The sequence below is a fragment of the Macaca nemestrina genome, chromosome 1 (genome assembly GCF_043159975.1).
Source record: "Macaca nemestrina isolate mMacNem1 chromosome 1, mMacNem.hap1, whole genome shotgun sequence".
Lineage (NCBI taxonomy): Eukaryota > Metazoa > Chordata > Mammalia > Primates > Cercopithecidae > Macaca > Macaca nemestrina.
In genome coordinates, this window is record NC_092125.1 from 230,403,732 (window position 1) to 230,419,460 (window position 15,729).

Sequence of the window (15,729 nt, forward strand, 5' to 3'; positions counted from 1 at the left end):
AGGGAGGGAGCGAGGAGGCGTCGCTGCTCCTCTCCTGGGCACCAGGCAGAGCCTTCCCCTCCCCCGGGTGCGGCTGACCAGCCCGTCCCGCAGGGCAAGGCCGCCCCGTCCTGCAGAACAAGGCAATTGAGACAAAACCATGAAGTCCCTTGAACCTGATGCCACACCTGGCAGGAGGTGGGGGTGGCAGACACCCCAGGTGGGGGACGTCAGCCAGCAGAGGGGTTTGCTCCTGTCCTTCCAGGAAGATCAGCGCAGACCACATGCAGTGCGCCCCAAGCATAGTGGAGACCCCGCCAGCATCCCCAGACCATGGGAGGAAGGGAGGCAGAGCTCCCACAAGCTGCCTGCCAGGACTGCAAGGGGACACTCTCTGGAAACCACCAGCATCGTAAACCCCAGGGCAGGAGGTCAGTGTCCCCAGAGGGGAGAGAGTGGACTTGGGCAACAAGCCTGAGCGTGGGAGAGAAGCAGTGGAAGGGCTCCCGCTGCTGGAGTGTGCAGGTGAGGATGCCTTGGGGCCTTCTGACCTGGCTTCAGGTGGCCTCACCGGACCTTCAAGCAGGGTGGAGGGATAGTCCTGGTCTCCCTTGCCCCACAGGCAGGTGCAGCTGCCACAGAACCACTCATTTGGGAGGCCCAGGCCAGCATGCCCACCACCACCACAATGAAGACAACACATGGGCCTCCTGCTGTGAGCTAAGCGCTGTGCTGACCACGGCCCCAGCACGGTCTTCCCATCCTTATCTCCACCGTGCAGTAAGGAGCGTGGAGGAGTAATTTCCAAATGGAGAAAACGGGGCGTTAGGGCTGGGGTCGGCATTCCCTGCCAGATGGGGGTGGGAGGCCCTGGAGGAGGTGCCAGGTCCTCTGCCCCTTGGCCCAACAGCCCACAGAGCCCCTTCCCATCAAGCCCAGGGAGTCTGGGCTGAGCCTTCTCTTAGCCTGGAGCCAGCAGTTGGGGGAGCCCATGGCTGGAGTGAGAATCAGAAACAACCGCAGGTGGGGGCGGGCGGGGCCTGGAACCCAGACCCCAGACCAGCCCGGCAGGACTGTCCAGCTACCTGCAGAGCCTGACAGGCTACCTTAGGCTCCGCCCTGCCCCTCGGCCCTCCAGGAGCGTGGGAAAACCGCAGCTATGGCCGGCAGCACAGTGGGACCCGATTCTTAAAGCGGAAAAACCCGAGGGGCCTTTTCTCAGCACTCCCCACAGTGGGTGGGAATGCAGCTGCCCTGCACGGACTTCAGGGGGCCAGCACTGAGCTGCGCCCAGGGGAGGCGGGACCTCATGGGGGAGGGGACGCTGCCCAGTGGGCCGGACCGACCATGTGTCCCATAGAGCCCCTCCTGCAGCCGTGGCCCAGGTGTCTGGGCAGGGCTCCCTTGCCCCCTCCTCGGTGCAGGAGGGGAAACCCGGAGAGCTCTTGGGGCTGCTCTTCCCGCCCAACCCCCGCGTGCCCTCCACTCCTGGCTGGGGTCATGCAGCCTTGACCTTGCCCCTCCTGACAGACCCCCACCCCGGAAGCCGTCTGGGCAGGGCAGCTCAGTGGGTAGGAATACAGATGCAGAGTTGGTGGCCCCCACTTACTATGAGCAGAACTCTGGGCGAACCACTTCCCTCCCCGCGCCTCAGCCTCCTTGGATGTGCAAGGGAGCAGTGATGGAGTCAGCCCCGTGCGTTGTTGGTGGGTGCAGGAGTTAGCTCAACTCAAAGCCCTGAGCACGGTGCCTGGCTCGAGGAGAGTGGCCATGTGCACAGGTGATGTTATCAGAGTTAGCAAGATCCCCACCGTGGGCCAGGCTGTCCCCAGGGGCACCGCAGTGAGGACCTGAGTCCTCGGCACGGTGGTTCCACCCCATCTCCTCGGCGCATGTCAATTCCTGGAAATGACACCCCAGAGACAGTGCTGGCAAAGCCCAAACCCGCCCACCCGCAGATGCGTCTCGCTGCCTGGAGGAGGCAGGCTCTGCAGACCCTAGGCTGTGGGCCTGTCTTGGACAGACAACTCTTGGCAGCAGAGCCCCTGCCTCTGCCCAGGAGAGGATTTCAAACCAAAGCCCCTACCTGAGCATGGGGAAGCCGCTGGCCAGTCTTGGCGGAGACCTCAGCAGCCGGGCCAAGCCCGTCCCCTCTGGGGCCCTTTGGAGGCTGACTTTCTCTGGCCACTCACGTCCAGAGGGGTGGGCACACCGAGACTGCCCGGCCCTGAGACCCGCCTCCTGCCTGAAGCTCCTCCCGGCCCGGGCCAGGTGGGAGCCCCGAGCAGACAGTGGGGCGAGCTCGGACCTCTTGAGGTGCGGGGAACGCGGCCACCTCCTTTCCAGCCCGCAGCTCACGGCCCGCAGGGAGCAGGGGACTTACCGTCCAGGTGGCTGACTTGGCCGTGCTGGACTGCTGGAAAGTGACCTCGAAGTGGTGGGGTCCGGGATAGTCGGTGTTGGAGGGGATGACAGGCGCGGGCGACATGGTGTCGAAGGTGGAGCTGGGCTGCGCGTAGGGTGAGTGGGTGGGCACGCTGGCGGCGTGCTCCGGGGTGTACGGGCTGGCCGAGGCCGCGCGGCTGCTCATCTGGTCCATGGTGCTGCTCAGCAAATTGAACTGGGCCTGGCGCGGGAAAGGGGAGGAGGGAGGGGAAACACACACAGTCAGTCGTCCTGTCCCGTCTAGGAGGTGTCCTGTTACAGGAGCCTTAAAGGGCCAGCGGCTCCAGTCATCCCAAATATTTCCCCGGGTCTCTCCCCCATCCCAACAGGCCACTACTTGCGTTGGGATAAACTGACATATTCACCTCGCCCTCCCCTCCATCAGCCTCCCGGTGCCAGGGTTTCTGGGGATCCACCCAGCCGTTGATGAGGCGGAATAGACTCTCTGCACACCTGGAGGGGAGGCGTTGGGTGGGGGAGGCTCCCAGGCCCTGATGCCCACACGGGCTTCTCTGCACCCTCTGGGCAGCATCGGGGTCTGGACCTCACAGCTCAAAGTGGGGAGATCCAGCCCCAGGGAGCCAGGCAGCGGGTGAGGTGGGCCAGGCACAAGTGGGCCCTGAGTGCAGGGTGCGCACACCTGGGCTTGGGTGCGTGGGTGACCCTGAGGTGCTGGAGACCAGATTCGGGCCCCCACTAGGCCTGGCCCTCTAGGTGGTGGGATAGGGTGGGGGCTGCTGTTCAATGGCTGAGCCCTGTTTTCCCAGGTGGGCGGCCTCGTCTCCCGGTGAACGGCCTCACCCACACTGGAAAGGCCGCTCCGAGCTCAGGGGCCAGCGAAGCCCCACCCCTGCTGCCCCCTGGCCCGGGGTTCTCTCGCTGGGCCCCTACCCGCAGCTCCCCCACCAGGACCACACACCAAGGAATGGGAACCCCTGTGAGTGCGTCCCCTGCGCCACCCTCTGTGGGCCGCCGGGACCCCAGCACGGATCAGCCTCTGCCAGGAGCTTAAGGGAGGCCCCAGCTGAGGGAGGGGGTGCTGGCCCGGCCTCGGTGTCTCAGATCCAGGGCAGGGCAGACCTCACTTGGTGGGCCACCGAGGAAGACCCCCCTTCCAAACCCGGAGGCGGGTACTGGAGGAACACTGCAGACGCATAAACAGCTTTCCCGTGACCCCTGAGCCTCAACGCAAACAAACTCCTTTACCCCTCTCCCCCGGCCTACGATGGGCACCGTGACTGTCCCCATTTTACAGATGAGGAACCTGAGCTATGGGGCTGGAGACACGATTGGCCCCAGGCATCCAGCGGCCCCAGCGAATGGCACAAAGGTCACCAGCAACCAGCAAGGTGCAGGCTGAGACCCCCAGACCGTGAACTGGGACTGCAGAGCAGGAAAGGGCACAGCCAGGCGTAGGCGGGCGGCGGGGGGTCCTTCTGCCCTGTGCCCCTCTTTAGAGAAGCTGTGGCGTGCTGTGAGCGCACTCCCCCCTCCCACCAGCCTGCCCCCTCCAAGCCAAAAAATAAAAGGTGCATCCCCCGCACACGAGGGTTTAGGGGCCTGGCCGGGACTCCCAAGCTCAGCCCCTTCCTGTACCTCAGCCTTCTCCATCAGAGGCGTTAGGTTTAGTGACCCAGAGGCCCTCGGCTCTGCAGGTCCTAGGACACACATCCACTGAGGTCCCTGATGAGGGCCACAGCCCCCGGCCCCTCCAGCATCCGATGGAGAAGGATACCGGGCAAGTCCAGAGTTTGTGTCCTCTCTGAGTCCTCTACTGAGTCCTCCACTGAGTGCGGTCCAACGTGGAGGCAGCTCAGCCTGGGATGCTGGAGGGGCAGGAGACAGGGGACTGGTGCTCACCAGAGCCATCACCACTGTTCCCAGGGCCACCGAAGGCCAGGCAGGCACTTTCCCTGGGTGCTCCAGCCCAGGACAGCTAACAGCCCCCAGTAGGCCTGAGCCGCCAGGTCCGACCCGTGTCCTAGCTCCAATGCAAGGGTCTTGGCACCAGGCCTCGGCTGAAGCTGCCATCATCTGGCACCATTAAGCTGGCTGTGAGCTGTCAACCTGGGGAGCCCACCCAGCAATGGAACGGGGACCCCTGCAGCACGGGCCCTGCCCACCTCTCCGGCACCAGCGCAGCCTCCTTCCTGGTCTGTCGCACCCCCCACAGCCTTCCTAACTTCCTGCGCCACAGGCCCTTCCCGGGAGCCCAGGGTGCACCGAATGGCCAATGGATAAAGAAAACTGTGTGTCTGGACAGTGGCCTCTTCCTCGGCCATAAGGACAGAAGGAAGCTCCCACACGCTGCCACATGGACGAGCCTTGGAAACATGGTGTCAGGTTAAAACCATCACGGGGGGACGCCTGTAATCCCAGCACTCTGGGGACCGAGGTGGGAGGATCTCCTGAGCCTAGGAGTCTGAGGCTGCAGAGAGCCAAGCCCAGGAGTCTGAGACTGCAGAGAGCCAAGATCACGCCACTGCCCTCCAGCCTGGGAGACAGGGCAAGACTTTGTCTCAAAAAACAAAACAAAACATAATATCCCAGGGAAGGGTGACCCTCACCTCTCCCGGCTCCTGGGCTATTGTGAGGGGGTCTGGGGAAGCAGCCACCGCCCTGCTCAGAGAACGGTGTAGAAAGGCCACTCCTGCTCCTCCTGGTGTCTGGCTTGGGGAACCTGCCACCCTGGGCACCAGCGAGCTGCCAGTAGGCTCCCGGCAGAGAGGATGGACCCCTGCCTCAGCCCCACACATGGGAGGTTGGGTGACGGTGGGGGTGACACAGGGCAGTGCCAAGCTCCGGCTGCACAGCACAGGCCCCGCCCCAGAGTCCCCGGTTCCCAGACTCCTCACCAAGGCCCAAGAGGTCTCCGAGGTGAGGAGAGCTGCTCCTGACCACAGGCCCAGGCCCTGCCTGGAAGCTGCACACGAATTCGTGGTCTGCACACGAATCCGCACCAGCCCTGTCTGGGCTCAGAGGTCACTGTTCTGAGGGGTCAGCCCTGGCCACACTGGCAGGAGCAGCCCCCAGGCCTCGGGTGTTCTCTCGTCACCCAGTCTGAGCATCTTAACAGCCACTCTCTGGAAGGCCAGGCTCACATGTCCCCCAAGGCTTCTGTCTCCCCTACTTGAGCGTGAACCCACGAGGACCCTGGATACGGTGGCCACTGGCCACACAGGGTTGGGGTGTGTGAAATGTGGATGGAGCCGAGCGCAGTGTGTGAGCGCACCCCGATTCCAAGGGCTCAGGGCCACGGAAAGAACGGAAAACTCCTCACTCACCATTTCCTATTGATTACAACTGAAACCATCACAGTTAGGGGTGAATACAGGAAATAATTAAATGACTTCTGTCAGTTCCTTTCCATCTTTTTGAATGCGGCTACTAGAAAACGCAGAATTACACACGTGGCTCAGAGCCAACACCGTCAATCAGTGCTCCATTAGAGCGGCTGCTTGAGAGGCTCGCTGAACAAGTGAGCTGGTAGAACAAACGGACGAACGCAGGACGGCTCCCCCAGTCCAGCTGCCCAGAAGTGAGTACGGGACATGAGCCAGCCCCTCCCACCACTGGGTACCGGGTGCCAGCCTGCCCACCGCCCCCATGGTACCCTCTCTCTTCCACGCAACCAGCGGCGGCCTTCCTGGAAGGGTCTTTCCTGTTTTGGGCCCTGGGATGGCCTCAGGGATGCAGGACTTCCCCACTCCTGACTCATGTGAGTCCCCTGGGCAAGAACATCCCGGGACTCGAGGGCTGCCCAGCTGAGGCTTCTCAGGTGAGGAAGGCAGGCAAGGGCAGGCCCCAGGGTCCCCCCAACTGCCGACTCCCATTCCTGCTCCATCCCCGAGAACAGGACAGCCAGTGGGGCAAAGAGCCCGCGCCTCCCTTGTTTGGGAGAAGCAGGACGCAGACCCACGGCAACGTGGTTCATATTTTAACTTGTCCACATTCTTGAATGATCTGAGGAAGGTGCCAAGGAATTAGTCATTGAGGCAAGAGGAGAAGAGCTGATAGGATCTCTGCACCCAGCACAGCCCAGCGGGAGTGAGCCGGGCCCTTGCAGCAGGCAGCCCCACGCGGGAATTCTAATTAGCGGATAAGTGTCGGGACAGCAGGCCTGAAGCCCTCCCAGCGCGGTTCTCTGGCCGGGAGCCCCAGGCAGGCTCCCTTAGCAGGGCTTCTCCGGGCAGGGCCCCGATATCGGTCTCTCCCTCTGTCCTCTCCGATCCTCAGGCTCAGTGACACCGGCGGGGGCCTCTGAAGCCCCCTCCTCCCCAGGGTTACTGGGCCTGTCCTCGTGCCCAGGGGACACTGTCCTCTCCTCCTGCTTCCAGGGGACCTCTCTCCCTGCACGCTGGCCCTGCCTGTGGTCACCGCCCCTGTCGCGTCCCCAGTGGGTGGCAGAGGCTTTGCGGCTGCAGCTTTGAGTGCAGCTGGGAACGCAGCGTCTGGGGAGTGTGGGTGGCTTTCTGGGTCACTGACCTCCCCCTTAGGCCTCCCCAGGCGTCCTCCACAGGCCCCTCCACCTGGCTCGGAGGATTCTGGTTTTCCCTTTTGCTTCCTGCCTGGCAGCAAGGAGCTTTGCCTGGGGCCTGGCTCCTGCCCGGGGTCAAGCTGCTGAAACTGGCAACCCTGACCCTAACACAGGCCTGCACGGGAGCCCAGGGTCTCCCAAAACCAGAGGGCCCCCGGAAACCGCAGGGAGGAACCCGGGCAAAACCAGGACTTTTTTGGTTTGTTTTGCTTTCAACAAGAGCTCCCAAGATAGTGGGCTAATTAGGACACGCCCGGCCCGCGGCGGCCACAAGTGCCTACATGTGTGTGCAGGGCTCCTGGGCCTGACCCAAGGAGTGCGCGGGAGCCAGGGAGCCAGCGGGTGGCCTTCCCGCCTGCCTCCAGGCCTCGGACGCACCAGGCCCTGCTGGGGCCCCAGGGCCTTGTTGCAGGGCAGGAGTGCTCTGCCAGGGCAGATCCGGCAGCCCCCACTCACCCACCCAGGGGACCTCGTCTCTCCTCCCTGCAGATGGGCTGGGGACCTCCCTGGGTGCACCTGCACTCGAGATGAGCTCTGGGCTGGGGGCTGGGGGCCGGGGCCGGGGCGTGGGCAGCAGGCAGTGGTAAATGGAGCTGCTATCTAGCCTTGCCAGTCACAGGCATCAACACAGTTCCCAGACCTCACTGGTTTGACCTACCCATGCCCCTGGGGTGGCAGCAGGCTGGTGACCTTGCTCCAAAATGAGGCATCAGAGAATGAGGCCACCTAGTAGCTGGGCCCCCTCCAGGAGGAATGTGGAGGGTCTCGCCTGCCCCCTGGCCTGCCTGTCTGAGAGCAGAGAGGAGCAGTGTGGGGGAGGCCAGAGGTCAGGTCAGCCCTGAAGCCCCATCCCGCTGGCTGGAAACCCCAATCCAAGCCCCGGCACCTACCGTCGGCCACGCTGGGGATGGTGATGGCTGAGGTCTGGAGGTTCTCACAAGGTGGGCAGGAAGTGGTGGCCAGGGCTCCCCATCCCAGAACAGCGGGTTCTTCTGGGTCTACTGGTGCCCCCGTGCCACCACCCTGGGAACCAGGCTTCTCTGTCCATCCAGGGGAGGGGCAGGAGAGACCTCCCAGGGACCCAAGGGGGCCAAGCAGGGCTCTGAGGTCAGGAGTCCCGGGGCCAAGTCTCAGCTCCACCTGTGTGACCTGGCCCATCACTCCACCTCCCTAGGACTTTGTTTTCTCATCTGCAAAGTGGGGATGAAATCAATGTGTACTGGCCAGGCGCAGTAGCTCATGCCTATCATCCCAGCACTTTGGGAGGCCAAAGTGGGTGGATCACCTGAGGTCAGGAGTTTGAGACTGGCCTGGCCAACATGGTGAAACCCTGTTTCTACTAAAAGCACAAAAAGAAATTTAGCTGGGCATGGTGGTGTGTGCCTGTAATTCCAGCTACTTGGGAAGATGAGCAAGGAGAATTGCTTGAACCTGGAAGGCAGAGGTTGCAGTGAGCCGAGATCATGCCACTGCACTCCAGCCTGGGTGACACAGCAAGACTCTGTCTTGAAAAAAAACCAAGAAGTCAACATGGACTTCGTAGGATGGTTGTGGGAATCAAGAGGGTCCAGAAATACAGTAACCTGAGATTTTTCATCAGAAGTGACTCTCACGCAGGAGGCCTCCTGGAACCAGCGTCCAGGAAGCTCCCATGCATGAGGCATGACCTTCACGCCTTGGCACAAAAATCCAGCTAGAAGGAACTGCGGTTGGGCAGGCTCCACTGAGGAACAGGGACGGGAATCCAGATTCACTACTCAGAGGACAGTCGCTAAGCCCCGGGCACAGGGATGGATGGGGAAGAGCAGGTGCTCTCAGGGGTCAGGGTCTCTCCTGTTCCCTGAGGTGTCCAGGCAGCCAGCACCGAGAGGATGCCCAGAAACTCTTGGTTGGATGAAACAAACCCTGAAATCCACGTGGGCCGTGCAACTGGGGAAGTGGCCACGGTGTGCTACTGCCTGCCATGTCAGCCAGAGCCCCAAGCCCAGACAGTGCCCAGGGTCCAGGCTGCCTTCCCCAGAATGTGGAGGGTGGGGACAGCCCCTTGAAAGACTCATTGTCCTCACCGGCCAGGAGCTGGAGGGGAGCTGGGCCCCATCGTCACCCTCCCGCCCCATGGGTTCCATCCTATTTCAGATTAAGTTGGATTTTGTGGTTTTGTTAAAAGATTCCCATTGCACCTGTTGACTGTTTAAAATGTGTAAACCGTCTCAAGTGATTTTTTTTTTTTTTTGAGACAGAGTCTCGCTGTGTCACCCAGGCTGGAGTGCAGTGGTGCGATCTCGGCTCACTGCAACTTCCACCTCCTGGATTCAAGAGATTATCTTGCCTCAGCCTCCCCAGTAGCTGGGATTACAGGTGTTAATTTTTGTATTTTTAGTAGAGACGGGGTTTCACCATGTTGGCCAGGCTGGTTTCGACCTCCTGATCTCAAGTGATCTGCCCACCTCAGCCTTCCAAAGTGCTGGGATTACAGGCGTGGGGCCCTTGAGTGATTTTATTTACATGTAGATGGGAAATACATTTTTTTCAAGTTTGTGTCCCTGTTCCCCCCCTAGTCCACTCCTCTCGCTTCCCAGTGTCTACAGCGCCTTTTATCAGGGCCCAGGATATTAAGACAGAATGCAAAGCAAGGACATGGGCGGTCACGGCTGTGCTGTGGGATGACAAAGGACAGATGTGGTACTGTCCAGAATGGAACGTAGTTTTTAGTGGAAACGATAACAGAGAAACCTGCCAGCAAAATTCACAATGACTCTGGCCACGTCTCCAAAGGCCATGGTTTCGGCTGACTCCTCTGGCGGAGATGTGGGGCGAAGGCACCTCCAACCTCGTCCCTGCACTGGGTCCAGCAGGGGTGGTGGGGAGGGCGGGGCACAAATGCTCATTCGGAAACCGTTGTCTCTGCCACAAGTGCAGAGGCACGAAAGATAGAGCTCCTGCTCCTCAGACAGTAACAGCTTCCCGAGGGATCCCATCCTGGGGGGAGCCGAGGCCAGGTCAGCTGCCAAGGATGGGGCCCTGGGCTTGGCAGGAATCAGGAGACTGGGACCTGAGCCCACGGTCTGGCCATGCAGTCTCGCTTCCCTGTGGAAATGGAGATTCCTCTGATCCTAATCAGTTAGGATCGCAGTCAGAGAGGGAGGCACGTGGAAAAGCATAGTAGGGACGTCAGCTGAAATCCTGATGCCCCGCTGGCCCCTGCCCACCTCCACCTCTGCCTCCCTCGCTCCTGTCACCTCTCTAGCTCCTGCACCAGCGCGAGCATCCCTGCTCCCCGCCCGGCATTTATCCCGCACACTCTTGGTCCGTTCTGTTCAACCGGGACGGGAGCTCCAGACAGGGCAGAGACATGCTCTGCTTCATCCACCACTGGCAGCCACAGCGTGGTGCATGGTGGGCCCGCAACAGACATTTCCAGAAGGCAGCATGTTTGAGGGCTGGAGTCTGGTGTCGGGGTCTGCCTGGAGTCTCCTGAGGGGTCAGCTGGCCTCCCTCTGGCCTCCTGGCCTTCTCCCTCCAGCCTGGACGGGGCTCTGAGCTGTGACCCCAGCCCCTGTAGAACAAGGAGGTCCGTGTCCCTGCTCCCTGGAGAATATTGAGACCAGACTGTTGTGGTTTTTAGAGAGTATGCAGCTCCTCAAACTCCCTGATCTCTCGCGGGCATGTCTGAACTTGGGCCCCAACCTCGCCCAGGGGTGAGTGACTGACAAGCAGCCCGGGCTTCGGAGGGAGAGAGCCCATCCCACCGAGGCAAGACCTCCATCCTGCCGGTACTTCCCACAGCATCTCCCGGAGCCCGTGATTAAACGGATGGAAATGCCAACAAGATTCGACATGCGCCTGGGGGGAAGCCTCCCTCTCCCGACAGTGCACACAGCACCCTCTGCTCTCACCCAGGGCTGAGGGAAGGCCTTGCCCAATCCCGTGCCAGGGCCATGTGGAACTTTCCACACCTCACACTGGAGAAACGCGCCCCCAGAAGCCCCGCACGGCTGCCCAGACGTGTGTCTGCAGGACTGCGAGGCCCAGGGCTACCGCTGCTATCCTGCCTGCACCTGCCTGCAGCGGCAGAGCCCGTCTGCAGCACCCACTCTGTGTTTAGTGCCACACGGGGGCCTTGCAGACGCGTCTCCCTCCACACCCCCAGGTGATTTCAGATGACTCCAGGGTAGCCTGCTGCCCCCTGGGCCTCCAGGGACTCACATTTGAGCCGCCCACTGTGGCCTGGTGCAAGGGCCTCGCCCCACCCTCTCCTCAACCCTCACTGTCTTCCACCTGCTAACCGCCCTGGAGTCCCCTCACAGTGCCTCTACCTCCCTCCCCAGACCCTTCTCCACACCCCTCAGCTTCTGCCCCCTGCCTCCCAGATCCCACTCAAAGCCCACCTCCCCTGAGAAGCCTCCTCCAGAGGCCTAGCCCAGCAGCCCCTCCCTTCCAGGTCGCAGCAAGGGGCAGCCTGGACCCTGAGTGTCTGTGGGAGGCCCCAGTGGGGTATGCAGGCCACACCCCCTCAAGGCCCTGTGCTGCTGCCTACGCGAGGCAGGCGGCCCACAGGATGCCCAGACTTTAACCACCTGAACGGGCTGGTCCAGGGCCTCCCACCCAGAGTGCCGAGTGCCTGGGAAGACAAGGGGGAAGGTACAGCTCACACAGGCTTCTCTCCCCTCTCCAAACCCTGCTGCCAGCATCCTGGAGCCCAACCCAGGTGTCAGCCCTGACATCCTATGTCCTTGAACACACGCCCCTGCCCATCCACCTGTCCATCCATCCAACCGTCCTGCAGATGTGAATCAGGCCCCACCTGTAACAGGCTCCTGCCGTGCTGGAGACGCTGACAGGTGCTTAGCAGGGCTTCCTGGACCCCTCCCAGCACACATTAGTGGCTGAGCCGAGAATTTGAATTGTGACAAGTACAGTGCAGGGCGCAGGGAGGGGAGGCAGTTACAGGGCGCAGTGCAGGGCACGGGGAAGGGGGGGCAGTTACGGGGCGCACTGCAGGGTGCAGGGAGGGGAGGTAGTTACAGGGCGCAGTGCAGGGCGTGGGGGAGGGGAGCTAGTTACGGGGCGCAGGCGGGGCGCAGGGAGGGGAGGTAGTTACGGGGCGCAGTGCAGGGCGCGGGGAGAGGGGGCAGTTATGGGGCACAGTGCAGGGCGCGGGGGGGCAGTTATGGGGCGCAGTGCAGGGCGCAGGGAGGGGGGGCAGTTACGGGGCGCAGTGCAGGGCGCGGGGAGGGGAGGCAGTTACGGGGCACAGTGCAGGGTGCAGGGAGGGGAGGTAGTTACAGGGCGCAGTGCAGGGCGCAGGGAGGGGAGGCAGTTACGGGGCGCAGTGCAGGGCGCAGGGAAGGAGAGGCAGTTACGGGGCGTGCCACCTCCGATGGCTCTAGGTGACAAGGGGACATTGGAGCAGGAGCCCAAAGGTGGAGAAGACAGTCCAGGACAGCTGTGGGGGCCATCGAGGCAGAGGGCAGAGGCCCCGGAGCCAGAGAGACAGCAGCATGCTTGCTCAGGAGTCTCCCAGCCCTGCTCTGCCTGTCCCCTCCCCAGTTAGTGGGCTCAGGAGTGACAGATGGTCCCACCCAGTGTGCTGGCCTCGGTCAGTTCCCACAAAGGCAAGTCAGCTCTTCACATTCATTTCCTAGGCTTGACATCCTGGCACCCTCGCAGGTGCAGGGAGACGGCAGCTGACACGAGACGCGGCCCCGGCCCTCCATGCTGACGACAATAAATAAACCAGGCGGCGAACGTGCAGGGGCTCAGGATCAAAAGTGGTCTTGGAAACAGAGCTGGCCACAGGGGCCAGGGCTGGCATCCAGGCAAGGACGGGCTCAGGAAAAGGTGAAGGCGGCCCTGCAGGAAGGGAAAGATCTGCCCCAGGTACTGAGCGGGCCTGGGAGTGTTTTCAGGCTGGGGACCAGCAGGGCAGAGAGCCTGCAGCCAGAGGAAGGGCCGAGGGCCCATGCAGGGAGAGACGGAGCCCTGGGGGACAGCGGGAGAGGCGGTTGGAACTGAGCAGAGACGTGCGGGTCTGCAAAGGGCTCCCTCTGGCTCTGATGTTGAGAACACAGGGCGGGCATCAGCAAAGGCAGCAACTGTGAGATGTGTCTGAGCAGTGGGTGTGAGGTGGGCTTCGGGTGCGCGGTGGGCCGCGGGTGCGAGGTGGGGTGCGCGGTGGGCCGCGCAGGGGCCCCGGCTACGTTTGCAGGCAGGATTCATAGGACCTCAGGTGTGTAGAGAGTGCCTCCAGGGCTCTGGCCTGAGCAAAGGGGAGAGTGGATTTCCAGCTAGCTGAGGTGCGGCACCGTCCCCCATCAGGGGAAGATAAGGAGTTCAGTTTGGGTCTAGCAAGTTGAGGTCCAACTAGGCTGGTGATTGTGGGGAGGCCCAATGGGGGACAGAATGAGGGAGACAGAAATAGCAGCTGGAGGAGGGTGGCAGGGGGGCCGGAGGCAGGCGGCACTAGGCACAGCTGGCAGGTGAGCGGGGTGGCTCCTCTGATCCCTGGATATCCAGCTAGGACAACTGGTCCCTCCCCTGGCCCCAGGTGGCCCGAGCCCCACCACTGCTTGGGGTCTTCCAGGACACAAGTCCTGGAGAGGATGCTGGGGGCTCCCTGGGCCATGCTCAGCTCTCTCTTGGGAGGACGCTGGGGGCCACTGAGGCTGCACTCAGCGATCCCATGAGCCATTCCCAGCTGGGCCCTGCCCTCTCCAAACCATGGGAACTCAGCAGCCTCTGGGTTGCCAAGCCCCAGTCCCTTTTCTGTTCTCCCAGCCGGCCCCTCATGCCTGGTCTCTCCTGGCCTTCCAGGCTGCCCCTCCGAATCTCCCCCTCCACTCGGTGTCTCGGATGTCGGAGTGCCCAGTGCTCGGCTCCAGCCGCTGTCTCTCCCTGCCTCCGTGCAGATCCCCCAGAGCCCTGACTGTAAGCACCCATGCCCAGGACTCCCTGGAGGTCGTCTCCACAGCCTGCCTGCCCACAACAGCAACTGAGTGTACACGTGGCCGCTCCTGCAAGTGTGGCCCCAACTCCTTACCCACCTCCCATCTGGACCCTGCCAGCCTTTCCTGCCTTGGGGAGCAGCAGAGCCCCCTGCAAGGCTGCAAACAGAACCTCAGCATCTTTCTGGAATCCTCCCCTGTTCTTCCTCTAAGGTCACCTTCAAACACAACCCTACACCTGACCACCACCCACCACCTCCTCTGACGCACACAGGTCTGAGCCACCAGGTGGTCACACTTCTCAGGCCCCAGGACCACTGGATACCCCTCCCTCATGGGCTTTGGGAACTGCTCGCTCGTCTTCCTCCTCCCTGCATGCAGCTCTTTCTCAGCTGTGCAATGGCTGCTGGGCGTCTCCAGTACAGCCAAGGCCACGGCCACGGCCATGGCCACAGTCAACGGCCGACTACGGCGTTTTCACCCCTGCTCTGCTGCAGTTCTGCCCATCTCAGGGCAGAAAACTTGGGGTCCCCCTCCCCTCCCCTCATATCCAGCCCACCAGCAAATCTTGCCCAGAATCCCACAGCGTTGCACCCCCTGGCCAGTGGGCTGCCCCCTCCTCTGGATGGCCCCAGCTTGTGAGCAGCTCCTGGCCTCGGCCCTGCCCCCCTGTGGTCTATCCCCGGTGCTGCAGCCGGGGGCCCTCCCAGAACGTCTGCCAGCTGCATCCCTCGACTCCATAGCCCCACGTACACAGTAGGCGCCTAGTAACTGCAGCTAGCCGCACTGATTGGCTTCCCCCGGCCCCAGGGCCCTGTCCTGGAGGCCTGTCCTGCCCAGAGGCTTCACTTTCTGCAGGAACAGAGCGGGCACCGGCTCCATGGGGCACACAGGGGGTCCAAAGCTCTGGACCCGTCCATGCTGCTCCTTGGCACAGGGGTGGCCACGTTCCCGCAACGGATGGATGCCCGCCATGCGGAGGGGTAGGGTGAGAACAGACCAAGCCCAAGGGTGGACAGCCCAGGCGCTGCAGCGAGGCAGGCTGGAGCCCCTCCATACAGAGGGTGCTGGAGAGCGGGGGTGTCTCCCATCACCCTGGCTAACCTCCTGAGACCCTAGAGCAGAAGAATAGAGGCCCCAGGTGGAAGTGGGGGGCAAGGGGCCATGAGCTGGAAATCTGGGAAGTCAGGGAGACTCCCAGGTGTGGGTAGACAGCGCCCAGCTCCGACGTCTCCAGCGCTCAGCCTCCTCTAGAGGGGCCCCACGCGTCCAGCTCCTTCCTTGCTAAAGGCAGGAGAAGTGGGCAACGTCTCTGTGTCCACCTCAGGGTTGGGCTTTGATCAACCCCAGTGTGTGGGAGCCGCAGACTCAGAACGTGGCCTTGTTTGACCAGAGCCACCATGGGGTTATCCAGTCCCCCATGCGGAAGGACGGTGTAAAAAGCAAGTGAAGAGCATGGCTGGGATTGCGGGAGGAGGGGCTGAGGCTGCATGACTGCGATTGCAGGAGGAGGGGCTGAGGCTGCATGGCTGGGATTGCGGGAGGAGGGGCTGAGGCTGCAGCTCTCCAGGCCAGGCCTCCCTGCGCCCCCATCTGCAGCAAGTAACCAGTGGCTCTCATTGGTCCCCACAGCTGAGCGGCTACGGTCAAGTCTGTCCCAGTCACAGAGGAGACTGAGGCTCAGAGAGAGGTGTCACTGTCCAAAGACTCAGCTTGCAGGTGCCAGAGAAACAGACTCCGAGCCCACACCTGGAATCCTGTGCCAGGTTGGGGGCAATTGGTGGGCCCAGTTGAGGGCTCAGACAGTGTCCTGCAACCCAGACG

At 62.4% G+C, this 15,729-nt stretch overlaps 1 protein-coding gene across 7 annotated transcripts in view; it reads right to left on the reverse strand.

Annotated features, from left to right (window-relative positions):
• LOC105496668 (tumor protein p63 regulated 1 like) overlaps positions 1–15,729 on the reverse strand; it is a 119,605-nt gene that overhangs the window by 21,980 nt on the left and 81,896 nt on the right. For all 7 annotated transcript variants that reach the window (XM_071067511.1, XM_071067505.1, XM_071067508.1 and 4 more), the window contains one exon: positions 2,363–2,605. In XM_071067511.1, the coding sequence (XP_070923612.1) occupies positions 2,363–2,605 (243 nt within the window). The remainder of the gene's footprint in view (positions 1–2,362; positions 2,606–15,729) is intronic.